This window comes from Coturnix japonica, chromosome 2 (assembly GCF_054131305.1).
Source record: "Coturnix japonica strain WE chromosome 2, WE-NBRP24, whole genome shotgun sequence".
Lineage (NCBI taxonomy): Eukaryota > Metazoa > Chordata > Aves > Galliformes > Phasianidae > Coturnix > Coturnix japonica.
The window spans coordinates 84431741-84445913 of NC_140664.1; the positions used below are offsets into that span (position 1 = coordinate 84431741).

Consider the following 14173-nt stretch of genomic DNA (forward strand, 5'->3'; position numbering starts at 1 on the left):
GCAGGCATGGGGAAGAATTGATAGTACTGCTGCCTTTCTTAGAGCTCTGTTATGAAAGGTCTTCCATACAAAGTACATTTTCAGCCTTTGTACTTGCAGCATGAATCAGTTTTTCCATTTGTAAGCAATGGTTTATGGAAAATGAAGCGTATCACATCATCTGTCTATCTGCAGTGACCATAACTTGATGCGCCTTAACTGTAAGGGTAAAAAGCCATGACCTGGTCTCAGTGAGAATCATTGAGTCACCAAGCTTGGAAAAGACCTACAAGATCATCCAGTCCAACTGTCCACCAATCACCAATAGTTCTCACTAAACCATGTCCCTCAACACAACATCTAAACATTCCTTGAACATCTACAGGGTCAGTTACTCCACCACCTCCCTGGGCAGCCCATTCCAGTGCCTGACCACTCTTTTGGAGGAGCGTTGTAGACTCAAGTTTGGGGATTTCTGATAATCAGTTTTCGGCTGAAGGCAAAGGAACTAACTCCTGGTAGCCCTCTGTCAGTAATGACTGGGCCTGGCAGCATATTTGGTGGGTTTGTTCTTGCCCCCATTATTCAGTCAGTGTGCATTCTTCTTTTTTTTTTTTTTTTAACAAGCCCTTGTGTCATTCCAGACTGCAATGGAAGTGATGCAGTTCAGCAAGGAGGAGGTGCGAGAAGTTTTGAGGCTGTTGGCTGGCATTTTGCACCTAGGAAATATTGAATTTATCACTGCTGGTGGGGCACAGGTGTCCTTTAAAACAGGTGAGAAGACTGCACTTCCTTGTAGTATGTCAGTATTTCTTAAGGCTGTGAAACTTGAATTCACTGCTAGTATATCAGACCATATCAAAGACACTGAAAGTCTTATTGCATTTTAGCATCTGTAAATGTCAGTTAAAGTGTTGGTTTTGCTTTTTGACAGATGAAGCAGGTAAGACTTCATTGTTGGATGCTAGATCTCAGTTAAGAAATACCTTGAGTGTATAAGTCTATTCCATTAATACCAGTGAAATTCCACTTTAATTGCTTGTTTAAAATTATATTTTTGCATTAGAGAAATGCTGAAACTTGCATGCAAAAGTATTTTCCTTATCAAGTATTTTCCTATTCAAGGAAAGACTAGACTTATGAGAACTTTGAATATTTGTTCATATATAGAAAACAACAACAACAACAACAACAACAACAACAAACACAAAAAAACCCCAAAAACAAAAACAACAAAAAAAACCAGTTTGTATTGTTTTACTTGTTGCAGAAAAAATGTACGTTGAAACATAAATGTTAGGAAAAAAAATTCATTGGTCTTTCTAATTCTCATCATCACAAGGTATACAGAAACACATTCATGCGGTTGCTGATTGAGTTTTTGTGTATGGAAACGTGCATTGATGTAAGAAGAAGATGGTTCTATTCCTTGTTATAGAGCAATAGGAGGGAAAATAAGTGACTTAATTATAATGAATTTTGATTATTGAATTCCTTCAGCTGTTCGATTTATAATACAGTGCCGTACATATTCAAGGGCATAAATGTATTTGTCTCTTCCTTTTGGCAGCTCTGGGTAGATCTGCAGAACTACTGGGGCTGGACTCCACACAACTAACTGAAGCACTGACACAGAGGTCAATGATACTCAGGGGAGAAGAAATCCTAACACCTCTTAGTATACAACAGGTAAAAACATCTGTGTTTTGATGTATTTCTGTGGTCTCTTAAATATACAAATGTGTTTCCTATCAGAGTTAAACCTTTGGTTGCTCAGGAACAGAAGCTTAGTTCATACATTAAAGTTGCTGTCAAAAATTCTTATTTTTTTGTGAAAGGTGCAATTGGACTGAAATAAATCTCTATAGATCTTATTCTGTCATTCTTGCCTAGGCTTCTAGCTTGGCTCTTGTAACTATTATTGTCTGCTTGCTTAACATTTTTTCTCCAAATTGTAATCATGTAGGCTAACATTATCCATTATTGATGCTTGTATTGGGTGTTTGGAATTTTTTCCTTAAAAATAATTGTGTTATTTATAATAAAGGAATCAGACAAAGAATGGAAGGGGGGCAAAATAATGTGCTATTTCCTACCCTTCTCTTTTCTTCACCCCCAGTTTATATCTGTAGTTTTCTAATCTTTGTCTGCTTTAGTTTTAAAATGTAATTTTAGAGCCACGTGGATTAGATATGCTATCACTTATCCTGTTAAAGCTTAATTGAGGAATCTTGGTGACTATTAAGACAATTACTGTTACTATTCCTACAAGGTATGTAGGAATAAAAAAATGGCTTGCATTATAGCTTGCTTTGTGCTGTGCAGAGAACATTGGCTGGCTAAGTCGGCTAAGTTCTCAGCTACAGTGATGAATGAGGCATTGTGTTGTTTTTATTGCAGGCAATAGATAGCAGAGATTCTATGGCTATGGCACTTTATTCTCAATGTTTTGCTTGGGTCATTAAGAAAATCAACAGCAGAATCAGAAGCAAGGAGGACTTCAAGTCCATTGGAATTTTGGACATATTTGGATTTGAAAACTTTGAGGTACACTTCAAAAGCTTTTTCATATGGATCTGATGCTTCATTGTTCTATATATGTTTGTCATCTTCACTGGAATTTGATTATTAAATGTCTAATGACTTGATTCAGTTTATTGTTTGCAAGTAAAATACTTGACATATGCATTTTACAAATGTCTTGTCTTTTAGGTAAACCGTTTTGAACAATTCAATATTAACTATGCAAATGAAAAGCTCCAGGAGTATTTCAATAAGCACATTTTTTCTTTGGAGCAACTGGAATACAGCAGGTAAGAGTCACAGGTGAAATCTGAAAGAATTCTGGAGACAGAAATATTCACTTGAAATTTGGGTTGGCAGCTACTTCAGCTTACTTTGAAAATATCTTATTCTGTGTCTGTATGTTTTTTTAAAAGTGAGCCTATTTCACATCAGTTTGCAAGACAAACCCATCATCTCCTCCTGTTTGTATATTTAAAATCTTTTCCCTATAGTTATCAGTAACACAACTCCTTATTTTCCTTAGGGAAGGTCTTCTTTGGGAAGATATTGACTGGACAGACAATGGCGAATGCTTGGATCTTATTGAAAAGGTAACTAAGCATCACCTAATTCTAGGCTGTGTTCTTAAGTAATGTTTTTAAAACGCTTGCTGACAACTAAAAACAATTATATGTGATAGTGGCTCTTGTGTTTAAGCAGTGAGCTTTTGATGTGATTGCTTTCATGTGTTGTATTAACATTCTAGATTGTATTCTAAGCTCAACACGCCTGTCTTTCCTTGTAGTAGCTTTTAGCAGCATACAACCATATACAAAAGCAACATTTAGAAATGGTTAAAAAAGAATGGGAATTTGCTTCAGTTATAGATGTTTCCTTGCTGCTTTTTTTTTTTTTTTTTTTTTTTTTTGCGTATTTTTCTATTAATTACTCTAATAATCACCACAATAGTGAAAATTACAAATGGAACTTAATGGAGTCCAAATTTAAAATGTAAAACACAAGGTATCTTTTTCATTGAGGATTTTGCAACAAATCCGAAGAGAATGCTGAAATGCTTTTCCTGGTAGAAAAGGGAATGGGATGGGACAGAAAGAATGACAATGTTTTTCTCCCATAATTGCTTTTTCTGGGTTACCTGACAATTTTTGCTTCATCTATAATTTGTCTTCTGATTAGTACTAAAGAAACACGTAAAAGAGCATGAGGTTTCTGCATGGTTATTAAAAGGAATATTAGCAACAAAGGGCATATGAGATCTAAGATCACTGCATAGAAATGGCTGAATTCCATCTGGCTAGATGTCCAAGCCTAAGTTACTTGTAGTTTCATTCATGTTCACGTCTGACAGCAATACAAGAAAGCAGCATGAATTTATCTCTGTAGTGGAGTACATGACTTTTTGAATTCGAGTGATCACAGAACTGTGGTGGTGGGCAGAAAGTGCATCTGTCAGGATGTGTCTGCCATTAGGACGGTGGAGTCTGGCAGAGGCTCCTCTGGGCTGATGGGACGTAACTTATTAAAATGTGCATCTGAAGAACTGTGTTTCTGAGAGGTTGTATCAACCTAAAACTTGCTGGACATATTAATTAACTGCATAGTAGCTTACTTTGTTTACCACCTATGCTAGTACAAGAAGTAGGGAACATCAAAGGAAATTATACAGAGACATATGCAAAACAAAGGGAGGGTATAATTTACATGGTGCATAGTTAAGCTGTGCATCTTTTGCTATGCCCTTGGCACTGTGGGTGCTAGAAGTTCTCATTGGTTCAAATAAAATAGATCATAGAATCACAGAATTGTTCAGGTTGGAAAAGACCTTAAAGATCATTGAGTCCAACCCAACCTAACCATACTGCCCTAACTCTAACAACTCTCCACTAAATCATGTCCCTGAGCACCACATCCAAATGGTTTTTAAACACATCCAGGAATGGCAACAAAATCACTTCCCTGGGGAGCCTATTCCAGCGCTTAACAACCCTTTCTGTAAAGAAGCTTTTCCTGATATCAAACCTAAACCTCCCCTGGTGCAACTTGAGACCATTTCCCCTTGTTCTGTCACCAGTGAGAAGAGATCAAGCCCACTTTCTTCAGATATTGGAAGAGAGCAATAAGGTCTCCACTCAGCCTCCTTTTCCTCAGACTAAACAGCCCCAATTCCTTCAGTCGCTCCTCATAGATTCATGGAAAAAAAACTGTTGAACAACTCAGACTTGGAGAGCTCCTAAATTACCGATCACCAGAGATCCCAGAGGCTAGAGCTGTATTCTGTGTCAGTGTCACTGTATGTACCTAAACATTCCCTACTTCAAGAAAGCTGTGGCTTCTTCCAGTACCTTCTTTTTTCATTATTTTGCCTACATATCATATGTAATCTATTTCAAAAGGGAAGTTGCCAGAAAAATAGAATTGCAGACTTCTAGGAGACTGGGTTTTAAGTCATGCACTTTTGGCTTTGCGTTTCTCTGCAAACGATAACTTCAAAAATGTTGTAATTTTTCCAAACTGAGGACAAGGTCTGTATCCATGTAATTCATTATATGCCTATTTTTTATTTTATTTTTTTTCTGTTCTAGAAACTTGGCCTGCTGGCGCTCATCAATGAAGAGAGCCATTTCCCTCAAGCTACTGACTCCACTTTACTGGAGAAGCTGAATGCCCAGCATGCTGTATGTCATGTTTTGCTGATGCGTTCTGTGTGCAGTATGGAGGGTCCTTCTGCATTTGTAGAAGTCTGTGGTTCAAATATGGTTCATAGTTGTAGAAGAAGTCTTGGATATTATCCTACAAGTATGGCAGACCAGATTATTTGCTTTGAGGACTGAGCCTGTTATCTTCTTACCGTCCAGTCGTATCTTGCTACTATCCAGTTAGAGTTCCACACTGGTGAACAGGTCAAATTCTGCTCCTAGATCAGTGACAATCTTCAGTAACCCAGTTTACCTAGATTTTCCATTACCCTTGATTTAACGAAGTGATCACATTGATGTAATTTACCAAAGGGTTGCTGTTCTCTCTGTACAGATTTGTATTATTTTTAGTTGTAATCCTGGAAATACTGTCAAGAGTTTTGGTGGTTCAGGCATATGTCTACTGATCTTTGTAACTGCTGGTTTAAGGCAGAGCCTTCCTTTTCAAAATGCCTTTAATAGGTGGGTTTACCAGATGGTTTCAGCTTTAGTATTATGCCTTGGTAGCTGCTGTAAACCTGTTGTTTTTATTGCATTTGGAGCATCCCAGACTAACAGATCCTATTATTATAAGATGGTTGTTTACTTTTGCAGTACAAATCTTCTGGGAAGTTTGCAGAAAGATAGTGTTTTGTTTAAATCAGGCTTTAGAAGATAATATTATTCTATTCCCTGACTCCCTCAAATATTTCTCTCTTTTCTTTTTCCTCCAATTAGAACAATCCTTTTTATGTAAAACCACGAGTTGCTGTTCACAACTTTGGAGTGAAGCACTATGCTGGGGAGGTAATTTTATTTGCTGAAATTATTCCAAACAGAGCTTTCATTAGCTTAATTTTACCCTGAGGCTGCTGAAAATTAACTAAAGCACTCTGTTCCCTCAGTGCTTTTTACAGTAGCACCATTGTGAGAGCTGCTTGACTGCTTGGCTTGTTGTTCGAATCAGCTCTGTTTCCTGCTAGGTCCAGTATGATGTCCGGGGGATCTTGGAGAAGAACAGAGATACATTCAGAGATGATCTCCTGAACTTGCTACGTGAAAGCAGGTACATTCCTGTGATTATATATGTGTATTTATTTTTTTTTAGGATATCGTGTTAAGAGGTATCATATCAGCTAGTTCTTCTAGGGTTTGACTATACTAAATGTTGCATAATATTGCAGAGTTGAAATAAAAACATATTAAATGTGGCTGTAATCAGTTCTCACTGAGTCGGGCTTTCCCGCATTGTAGTGTACTTTGTTCCTGTTTAATGCAGAGGGGTGCTAGACAGCCGACTTGCTACCAGATAAGTAAGGATACTGAAAGTAGTTGATTTTTTACTGTTTCAGGATTCCTCACAGGCAGGTGATTGCATGCTTTTTGTTTCACATATATCTCAGTTACTTCGTATTTCTGGCATTTCCTAGTTTGCTTGAAAGCTTAGTGTTCAGGACCTACCACAGTGCAAATTAATTGCAATAGTTTAAAAGGAAAGATTTCCAAAACTAGTTTATGTTACTGGAACTTTACTCTTGGATGTCTTTGCTACTCATGTGCCTCCTGTTATTTTGTTGTGTGAGGTCTCAAGATCCTTACAGTACTTTGTGAGCTGGAGCAGGACCACATGCCTTTCTGTAAGGATTTGGTTTAGACTCTAGAACACACTGAGGGCTCTCAAGATAAGAGGAAATGGAGCCCAAATTGTTTCCGTTCTCAGCTGCTACCTTAGTGCATTCAGTTGTCCTGCTTTGCTCTGGAAATTGTTTGTAAATCCCTCAGCTCTTCTGTGCTGGGGAAACTATTAGTGAGAATTTCCTCCACTATGTTCCGTGTTCTATTTTTGTGATGTATCTGACATGACAGCTGTCAACCAAAGTATGTAGGTAGAAATAACAAATGAGTTAAAGGTACAGAACCTGGTTTTGCGCTTGCACCAATGTCTGTATGGAGTTAAAGGTTCTATGTTTCTGTAGAAGTGGTAAGAAGAGATACCAAACTGATAGTGTGAATAATAAATTCTGCAAAGGTAAAGTCTAAGTTTTGGAGAAAATTGGTAAGTATTTGCACAGAGGAGTTGCTTTCAAAGAGACAGAGCTTACTCTGCATTTTATAGTTGTAAATCATATACGCTTCAGAGATTTGATTTTTCCTTCCTGTTTCAGTCTTGATTTCATCTATGATCTATTTGAACACGTTTCAAGTCGCAACAATCAAGACACTCTTAAATGCGGAAGCAAGCACAGAAAACCCACTGTCAGTCTACAGTTCAAGGTTAGTTATTGTGTCATCTGTGCTCTGTGTCTAATCAGTGACAGATAAACCCCGTTCAGCAAAGAACAATTGCGGATCAAAATAGGTGAAAATTCAGCATCGAAGCACTACTGTCTCTTCTATGACACTGTTCTTAGTAATTGACTGATGGGGCATACTAGCTAGCTTCAAGCAGAAGCCAGCCTTCACATCACACCATCCACATGAAACTCCAATTGCTTTCCACTTGCTTACCTGTCCTCATTTTAAAGCTCTTCTGTGAAGTTGGTCACTGATCTTGTTTTTTTCTTTCTAATTCAAAACCAACCACACGGTGGCACAAAGCCTTACGGCAGTGCCTGTGTGCAACAAAAAATAAGCTCTGAGAAAATATCTCATTAAGGTATGCACTTCTTGTTAACGTAGTTTGGAAAACATTTTTATTAAACACCTTTTACGAGTCTTTATAGCCTTGCCATCAAGAATGGCACCAAACTGAAATCTAGCATAAGGTCTATCTGCAAAGTATTTAAAAGTTTGGCACAAACCCCTCTTTAAATTGCATGAGTACAAGTCTGGATTAGTTGTCTTTCATTTTGCTTAAATTAATATACATTTGCACTCTTCCTTCACTTTTTCTTTTTTAAAGGGTGCAGACTCAGTCCCCCTGAGGGCAGATTTTATCCTAGCAGACTATTGCTGGCTGTCGGACAGAACAGCAAGTGATGTGTGCTGGGATACACACAGTGTATTTTATTAAAAACACTGATGTTATATTCCATGGACAGGCTGCTCTGTGCTTGTCTCATAGAATACTCACTTCTTGTGATGGGGTGGTATTATTTGATATCTCTTCAGGATCAGAGAACATGCTGTTTCCACATAGTTTTTCATTTTTGTGCAAAGTAGATCTTCCGACATTGCTGCATAGAAAGTGATCGTATTTTTGCTTCCACTTTACAAGAAGTGGTATACAGAGTTCCATCTCATCTTCGTCAGGATCCATGGACAGCATAAAACATGATAAAATATGAAGTAAAAACATGATTGACTCTTATTTAGAGCTTCTATAACTGACCGTTAACTGGCCAGGGTGCTTTCCAAGAAGTTGACTTCCATACCTTTCCCAGAAGGTCTGTTTGGGCATTTTTTCCAGGTTTTGAAGCCTCCCAGGGGTTAGTACATCTCGTTTCAGTTAAATGAAACTGAATGAAACTGTGAAGGCGAAGTTCTTAGTATAAGTCAATTAACCTGCTGTTCTTCATTCAGCAGCCTTGGCTGGGAGGGTGCCAGGGGTGTGTGTAGAATAGTTGAAGTTGGCTATCAGCCTGTTGCTTAAAGCAGGGCTTCCTTTGGATTTGTACATCATCCGACAGTGACTTAAAGGTGTGCAGAGCTTTGTAAAATCCGTCTACCTGTCTGAAAGATAGCTGTGAAAACACAGCAACTCATTTTTGTTTAGACTGACCAAGTTTCTAATCTGTGCAAGTCGTAGCTACTGTTAATAGAAGTCTAAGAATTGACTTAGGTGTCCATAGATACAGCAATGTTCATGCAGGCTTGTACATATGAAGCCTTTACTTTTTAAAGCTGTAAATATTTGTCCTTACACTAAAATATTTGCCTTTGTATCTTCTTACTGTTTAATATTTGCTGCCCTTGACTTCTGGTCTGGAGGCCAGCAAAGACAAACAAGCCAGACAACTATCATTTGTGTCTCCAGGCACTTCACCATTTGCTCCTTGGCTCTGTAGCAAATCCTTTGCACATCCCCACTACTTTGCCTGTTGCCTTTATCACTTCACGTTTAATTATCAAGAAAGCCCTTGGTTTGCAGATTAAAGCAAGAATTTGTTGCAACACACTGCCCTTGGCAGTTTCGCTCAAGAACATATGGTAGGACACACGGTTGCTCCTTTAAAAAGTGAATTTTCTGCCTCCGTGGCAGCTTGCTCTGTATTCTGTCTGCTGCCTGGCACGCAGCACTACCTTTGAGGGATAAAGCATTATCATTGCTAGTTTTCAGGGCCGTTTATAGCCTGTGCTCTGTTCAGTCGTTTGTATCTCTGCATAGTAAATATAAAACTTCAATTTTAAATGGTATATCTCTGTAATGATACAGAATGGGGCAAGTTGGAATGAGATACGGAATGATGGCTCAGAAGGGAAAGGAGTGGATGTGCAATTAAAATAATAATCATAAAAGGACTGAGGGATTTTTGTGATTTTTATCTCCCATTTGAGGTTAAGATAACTGATAGCCTAATGTGTGTTGGGTCATATAGAGTTCCAAAACTCGGAGTCTTTTATTTTCACTGAACCTTGTAATCTATCCTTCTGTTATTAAATGCAGTTAGCTATCAAATGAAATAACCTTGGAACTGCTTAATGCCGCAAGTGTTGTCTTTCATTCAGAGATGTTTTCTTTGCCACCGTATTCTTTACTCAGTTTTTGTAAATTTGGGGCACTTGTTCGAAAAATAAGTACTGAAAAAACAATGGCTACTGTGTCTTTTTTCTGCCATCTTGTTGAATTACATTTACTGCCACAGCGTCCTTTTAGCAAGAAAGAATGACACTGTATAGGAGAGGGGAACTCTGTATGCGCGATATGCTGCTGATTGAAGGGAAAATGGATAATGGGGTGCCTGGAAGGAAAAGAGGAACCCTGCTTTTTGCAGCTGTTTAATTCCACCTTAGACCCCCTTGTCCTGCTTTGTGACTTGCTTGAGTATAGCAGATTGAGAATACAGAATTTAAGTCTTAAACACTCATTCAAAGATAATTGAAACAGCAGTTTTCCAGCTTGATGTTTCCTTGCAAACAGTTTCCTTCTTATCCATCTGTATATCTTGTTCATCGTAGGGCGGTGATGATGGTTTTAATCAGAACAGCCAGTAAAAGAAACAAGCTTGCATGTATTTGTTCTTTATGTTCACTAATGACGTGACTTACATAATACTGTAATTTCTGGTGAGAACCACTAGGTGTTGCAGTAGATACTCTCTGCTGAACTAAGCTATAAGAGCTTCTGCCGGGGTATTTTACTTGTGCAGAAAGCCCACTCGTGTTGTCTTTGTGTTTTAGGAATCACTTCATTCCTTAATGGCAACGCTGAGTTCTTCAAATCCTTTCTTTGTTCGGTGCATCAAACCCAATGTGCAGAAGGTAAGATTTAAAATTGCTCCCATCTTTTCTGTGTGTCCCAGGCCCAGTCTTTCACTAACTCTGTGGTTATTTATGGCTGTGTGAAGCAGGCAGTGGCGTTCTTCACTAACTTTGTAAAAGTCTGTTTCTGGTCACCATTTCAATAGCCGTTGTTCAAAACTCTCTGATTTGTATGAAGAAGTTATAAAATGCTGCACATTTGACAACTTTGTGAGAGCCTACTTAGGAGAAAAAAAGAAAAAAAAAAGTCGAAATTTCAGCATCAGTTTTAAATCATTAGAGGAAGTGAATGGTTGTACTAACAGCCAAACAGGCATCAATGACTCACTGTCCTGAGTTAGTCTTTGAACGTATGTGCAATTCTAGGCATTCTAGCTGTTATGTTCTCTTACAGAATTGTGTTTTAAAAAGAGAGTTGGAAACTGGGGCTTACTGTATTAATTTATCTTTGAGTTGTAGATAATGAAAGGCAGTGTTGAGGCTTGGATGTATTGGAGTGTTTTATAGGGGATAAAGAGACAGTAGTATAGCAGTCGCTAACATAGATATTATTAGCTAGTTCTGATATTCAGGGATTTTATGTGCCTGTTTCTGGCTTTATAGACTGTTGTTCAGCACAGACTGCATGTGTCAAAAATGCAACAAGTTCAGGTACTAACAAACCTGTTTTATGTTTTTCACATTATAACTTAGAAATAGGCAACTTTGCTACAAATCTGGTTCATGTACTACATTCCAATGGAATATTTGGTTTATCAGCACAAAAGAAAAGTCATCTGGCAAATGTCATTCCAGCTTTTTTTGATTATTTGGATGGTACATCTCTGAATTTACATGCTCTTTTAAACACCATTTTTGTACTGTTCCTTTTAGTGTGTTAAATAACATGCAGACTGCATGCATCTTAGCAAGAGGGAGCAGTCAGGAGGTGATTTTGAGCCTATTTTAAGTTTTTGGAAATGTTTGATGTTCTAAGTACACTTTGCTTTGCAGCCTCTAGATATTCAAGACCCCATGAATGACAGAGCCTTAGCTGACAGCTGGGGTCAGTGAGCACCTGTCATAAAATAACAGAATTGTCTGAGTTGTAAGGGACTTTTAGGGGTCATCCAGTCCAGCTCCCCTGCAATGAACAGGGACACCTACAGCTAAATCAGATGCTCAGAGCCCCATCCAGCCTGACCTTGAATGTCTCCAGGGGTGGGGCATCCACCACATCCTTAGGCAACTTGTTCCAGTGCCTTATTGTAAAAAACTCTTTCCTTATATCCAGTCTAAATCTTCCCTCTTTTAGTTTGAAACCCTTTCCCCTTGTCCTGTCACAACAGGGCATCCTTAAAAGTCTGTCCCCTTCTTTCATGCAGCCCCCATTTAGATACTGAAAGGCTGCTATCAGGTCTCCCCTCGAGCCTTCTCTTCTCCAAGCTGAACAGCCCCAGCTCTCAGTCTATCCTCATAGGACAGATATTCCATCCCTTAGATCATTTTTGTAGCCCTCCTCTGGACACACTTTAACAAGTCTTCATCTCTCCTGTACTAAGGGCTCCACATCTGGATGCAGTACCCTAGATAAGGCCGCACCAGTGCAGAGCAGAGGGGCAGGGTCACCTTCCTCGATCTCCAGACCATTATTCTTTTGATGCAGCCCAGAATATATGGTTGGCTTTCTGGTCTGTGAGGGCACACTGTTGGCTCATATCCAGCTTGCCATCCACCAGTACCCCTAAGGGATGTGTGCAGCAACATCTCTGATCACCGAGGAAATGCAGTTTTGAAAAGCACGTTCTCCTTTCTCCCATTTCTTTCTGGAAGCTCCACAACACTTATAAAGCCCTCCTGCTGCCACTGGAGAATAAGAATTAGTTCAGTAATTTGCATTCTTTTACTTGTTTGTCCATTTGCATCCAAGGAAGGCTGATCTCCACAGTGCCAAAGTCACAAGGATTTGCCATGGTTGATGCAAGTTGTGTTTCCACAGCAAGGAAACAGCTGAGTTCTCACTCCCATATTCCTCGTTGTTCTCACACTTTTTTTCCCACTGGAATACTCCATCCCTGATGAATTTGGCATATGCTACTGTATCTGCACATACATTTTACTAGCATTTAAACAAAGTTCTCACACAGTTAGCAGCTGTGAAAATGGAAGCTTTAAAGAAGTCTGAGACTGCTTCAGTCTCAGAAACCACATCTAAGTGTAGGATTCTATGCAGGAGAATATTGTAAAGGGCTGTCTACGAGAATTTCTCAAAGTATGGACAAACTTATCAATGAAATCTTACACAAAAATGGTTGTCCTTCTTCTCCATTTACATTAATTTGGTTGCAGATTAATTGGATTTGATGGATTTAACTAATTTAAAAAAAAAAAAAAAAGGCTATTTGAAGAACTAGATTGATGCTAGAGTAGGGAAACGGTCATGCATTTTACTTGTGGTAGCTGGTGGAGTATAAGGCTTGGTGGGAAATTAGAAGGAAAAACGTACGTAATACTTGTGAATGGCATTTTTTTACTCCAGAAATTGTACTCAAAATGCATTTTTGTGACTTGCCATTTTGTCTGCTGGGCACTGCTGTCTGTTCCTTCTGTCTCACCAACACGGGGATTTTTAGTGACATCTGGTGAATTAGTTGGTATTTGTTGGTAGTGTTCAGCTCCAGCTGAACAGTTCTGCTGTAGAAGCAGGGCTGTGAAAAGCATTTGCTTGTTCTACAGCTTGGTTGGATTCCATGGATACACATGACATTAAACTACCGTAGTTTCTCCTGTCATATGACTGATTGCTTTTTTTTTGTCCAGCTGGATAAAGGAAAAAAAAGGTGGATCAGTCTGCATAGTTCTGGGCTGGCACAGCTCAGAGAGGTGTTAGCAATATAAGAGGTACCAGGTATTATCACATATGTGACTGAGCAGGGTTGGATAGAAATACAACTGCTTGAAACATTTAGATGAGGCCCTGACAGAGAGAAGTTAGGGCTGAAAAAGACTAGAATCTTCATTGAGCATTTTGCAGTATGTTTTCTGTCCACTGCAGTAGCAGTGACCTGGAATGCTAAAATGTCATCCTTCAAGAAGTATTTAAATAAAATAAATGCTTGGGAATTATCAAATGATGTGAAAGAGAAGTCCACCATAGCTGCTTTTTTGAAATATGTAGCATTAAAAGAGAGCTGGACAAGAAAGAGTCGAAAAGAAGAGAGGTTGTGTCATCAAGGGCGAAGCCTCTCAAGCTACTTGTTGCGCTCTTGATTAGTTACTAATAGGTGACACCCATCAGTGAGCATCCTTATAATTCTGGAGGAGAGGAGGTGAGGGTGCCCAAGAGGTGTTTTACTCTAGAAGTATGGTTTGGATTCTGAAGGTGAATGAGGATAAGCAAATGGAAGGGGTTCAAAGCTTTGAAAAGCAGAATATGCAGCTTACCGTTCTTCCTTTGCTCTTTTACTCATTAAAGTTTATTCGTGATGAATAAGAGATGTGATAATTTACAGTAATCATTTGATTTTTAATTGATGAAAAGTTTAATTTTCAAATACGTTACAGTGGCAAGCAAAAACAATTCAGCGTATGCA

At 38.7% G+C, this 14173-nt stretch overlaps 1 protein-coding gene across 2 annotated transcripts in view; it reads left to right on the forward strand.

The window, feature by feature from the left end:
• The window catches only part of MYO10 (myosin X), a 144587-nt gene that overhangs the window by 84014 nt on the left and 46400 nt on the right, over nt 1-14173 (forward strand). Inside the window, exons 10-19 of one of the 2 annotated variants that reach the window (XM_015854415.3) lie at nt 624-753; nt 1550-1668; nt 2380-2526; nt 2692-2792; nt 3029-3095; nt 5088-5180; nt 5919-5987; nt 6164-6246; nt 7346-7454; nt 10521-10601. In XM_015854415.3, coding sequence (XP_015709901.2) covers nt 624-753; nt 1550-1668; nt 2380-2526; nt 2692-2792; nt 3029-3095; nt 5088-5180; nt 5919-5987; nt 6164-6246; nt 7346-7454; nt 10521-10601 — 999 coding nt within the window. The remainder of the gene's footprint in view (nt 1-623; nt 754-1549; nt 1669-2379; nt 2527-2691; nt 2793-3028; nt 3096-5087; nt 5181-5918; nt 5988-6163; nt 6247-7345; nt 7455-10520; nt 10602-14173) is intronic. The other variant, XM_085537835.1, reaches the window with a different exon arrangement.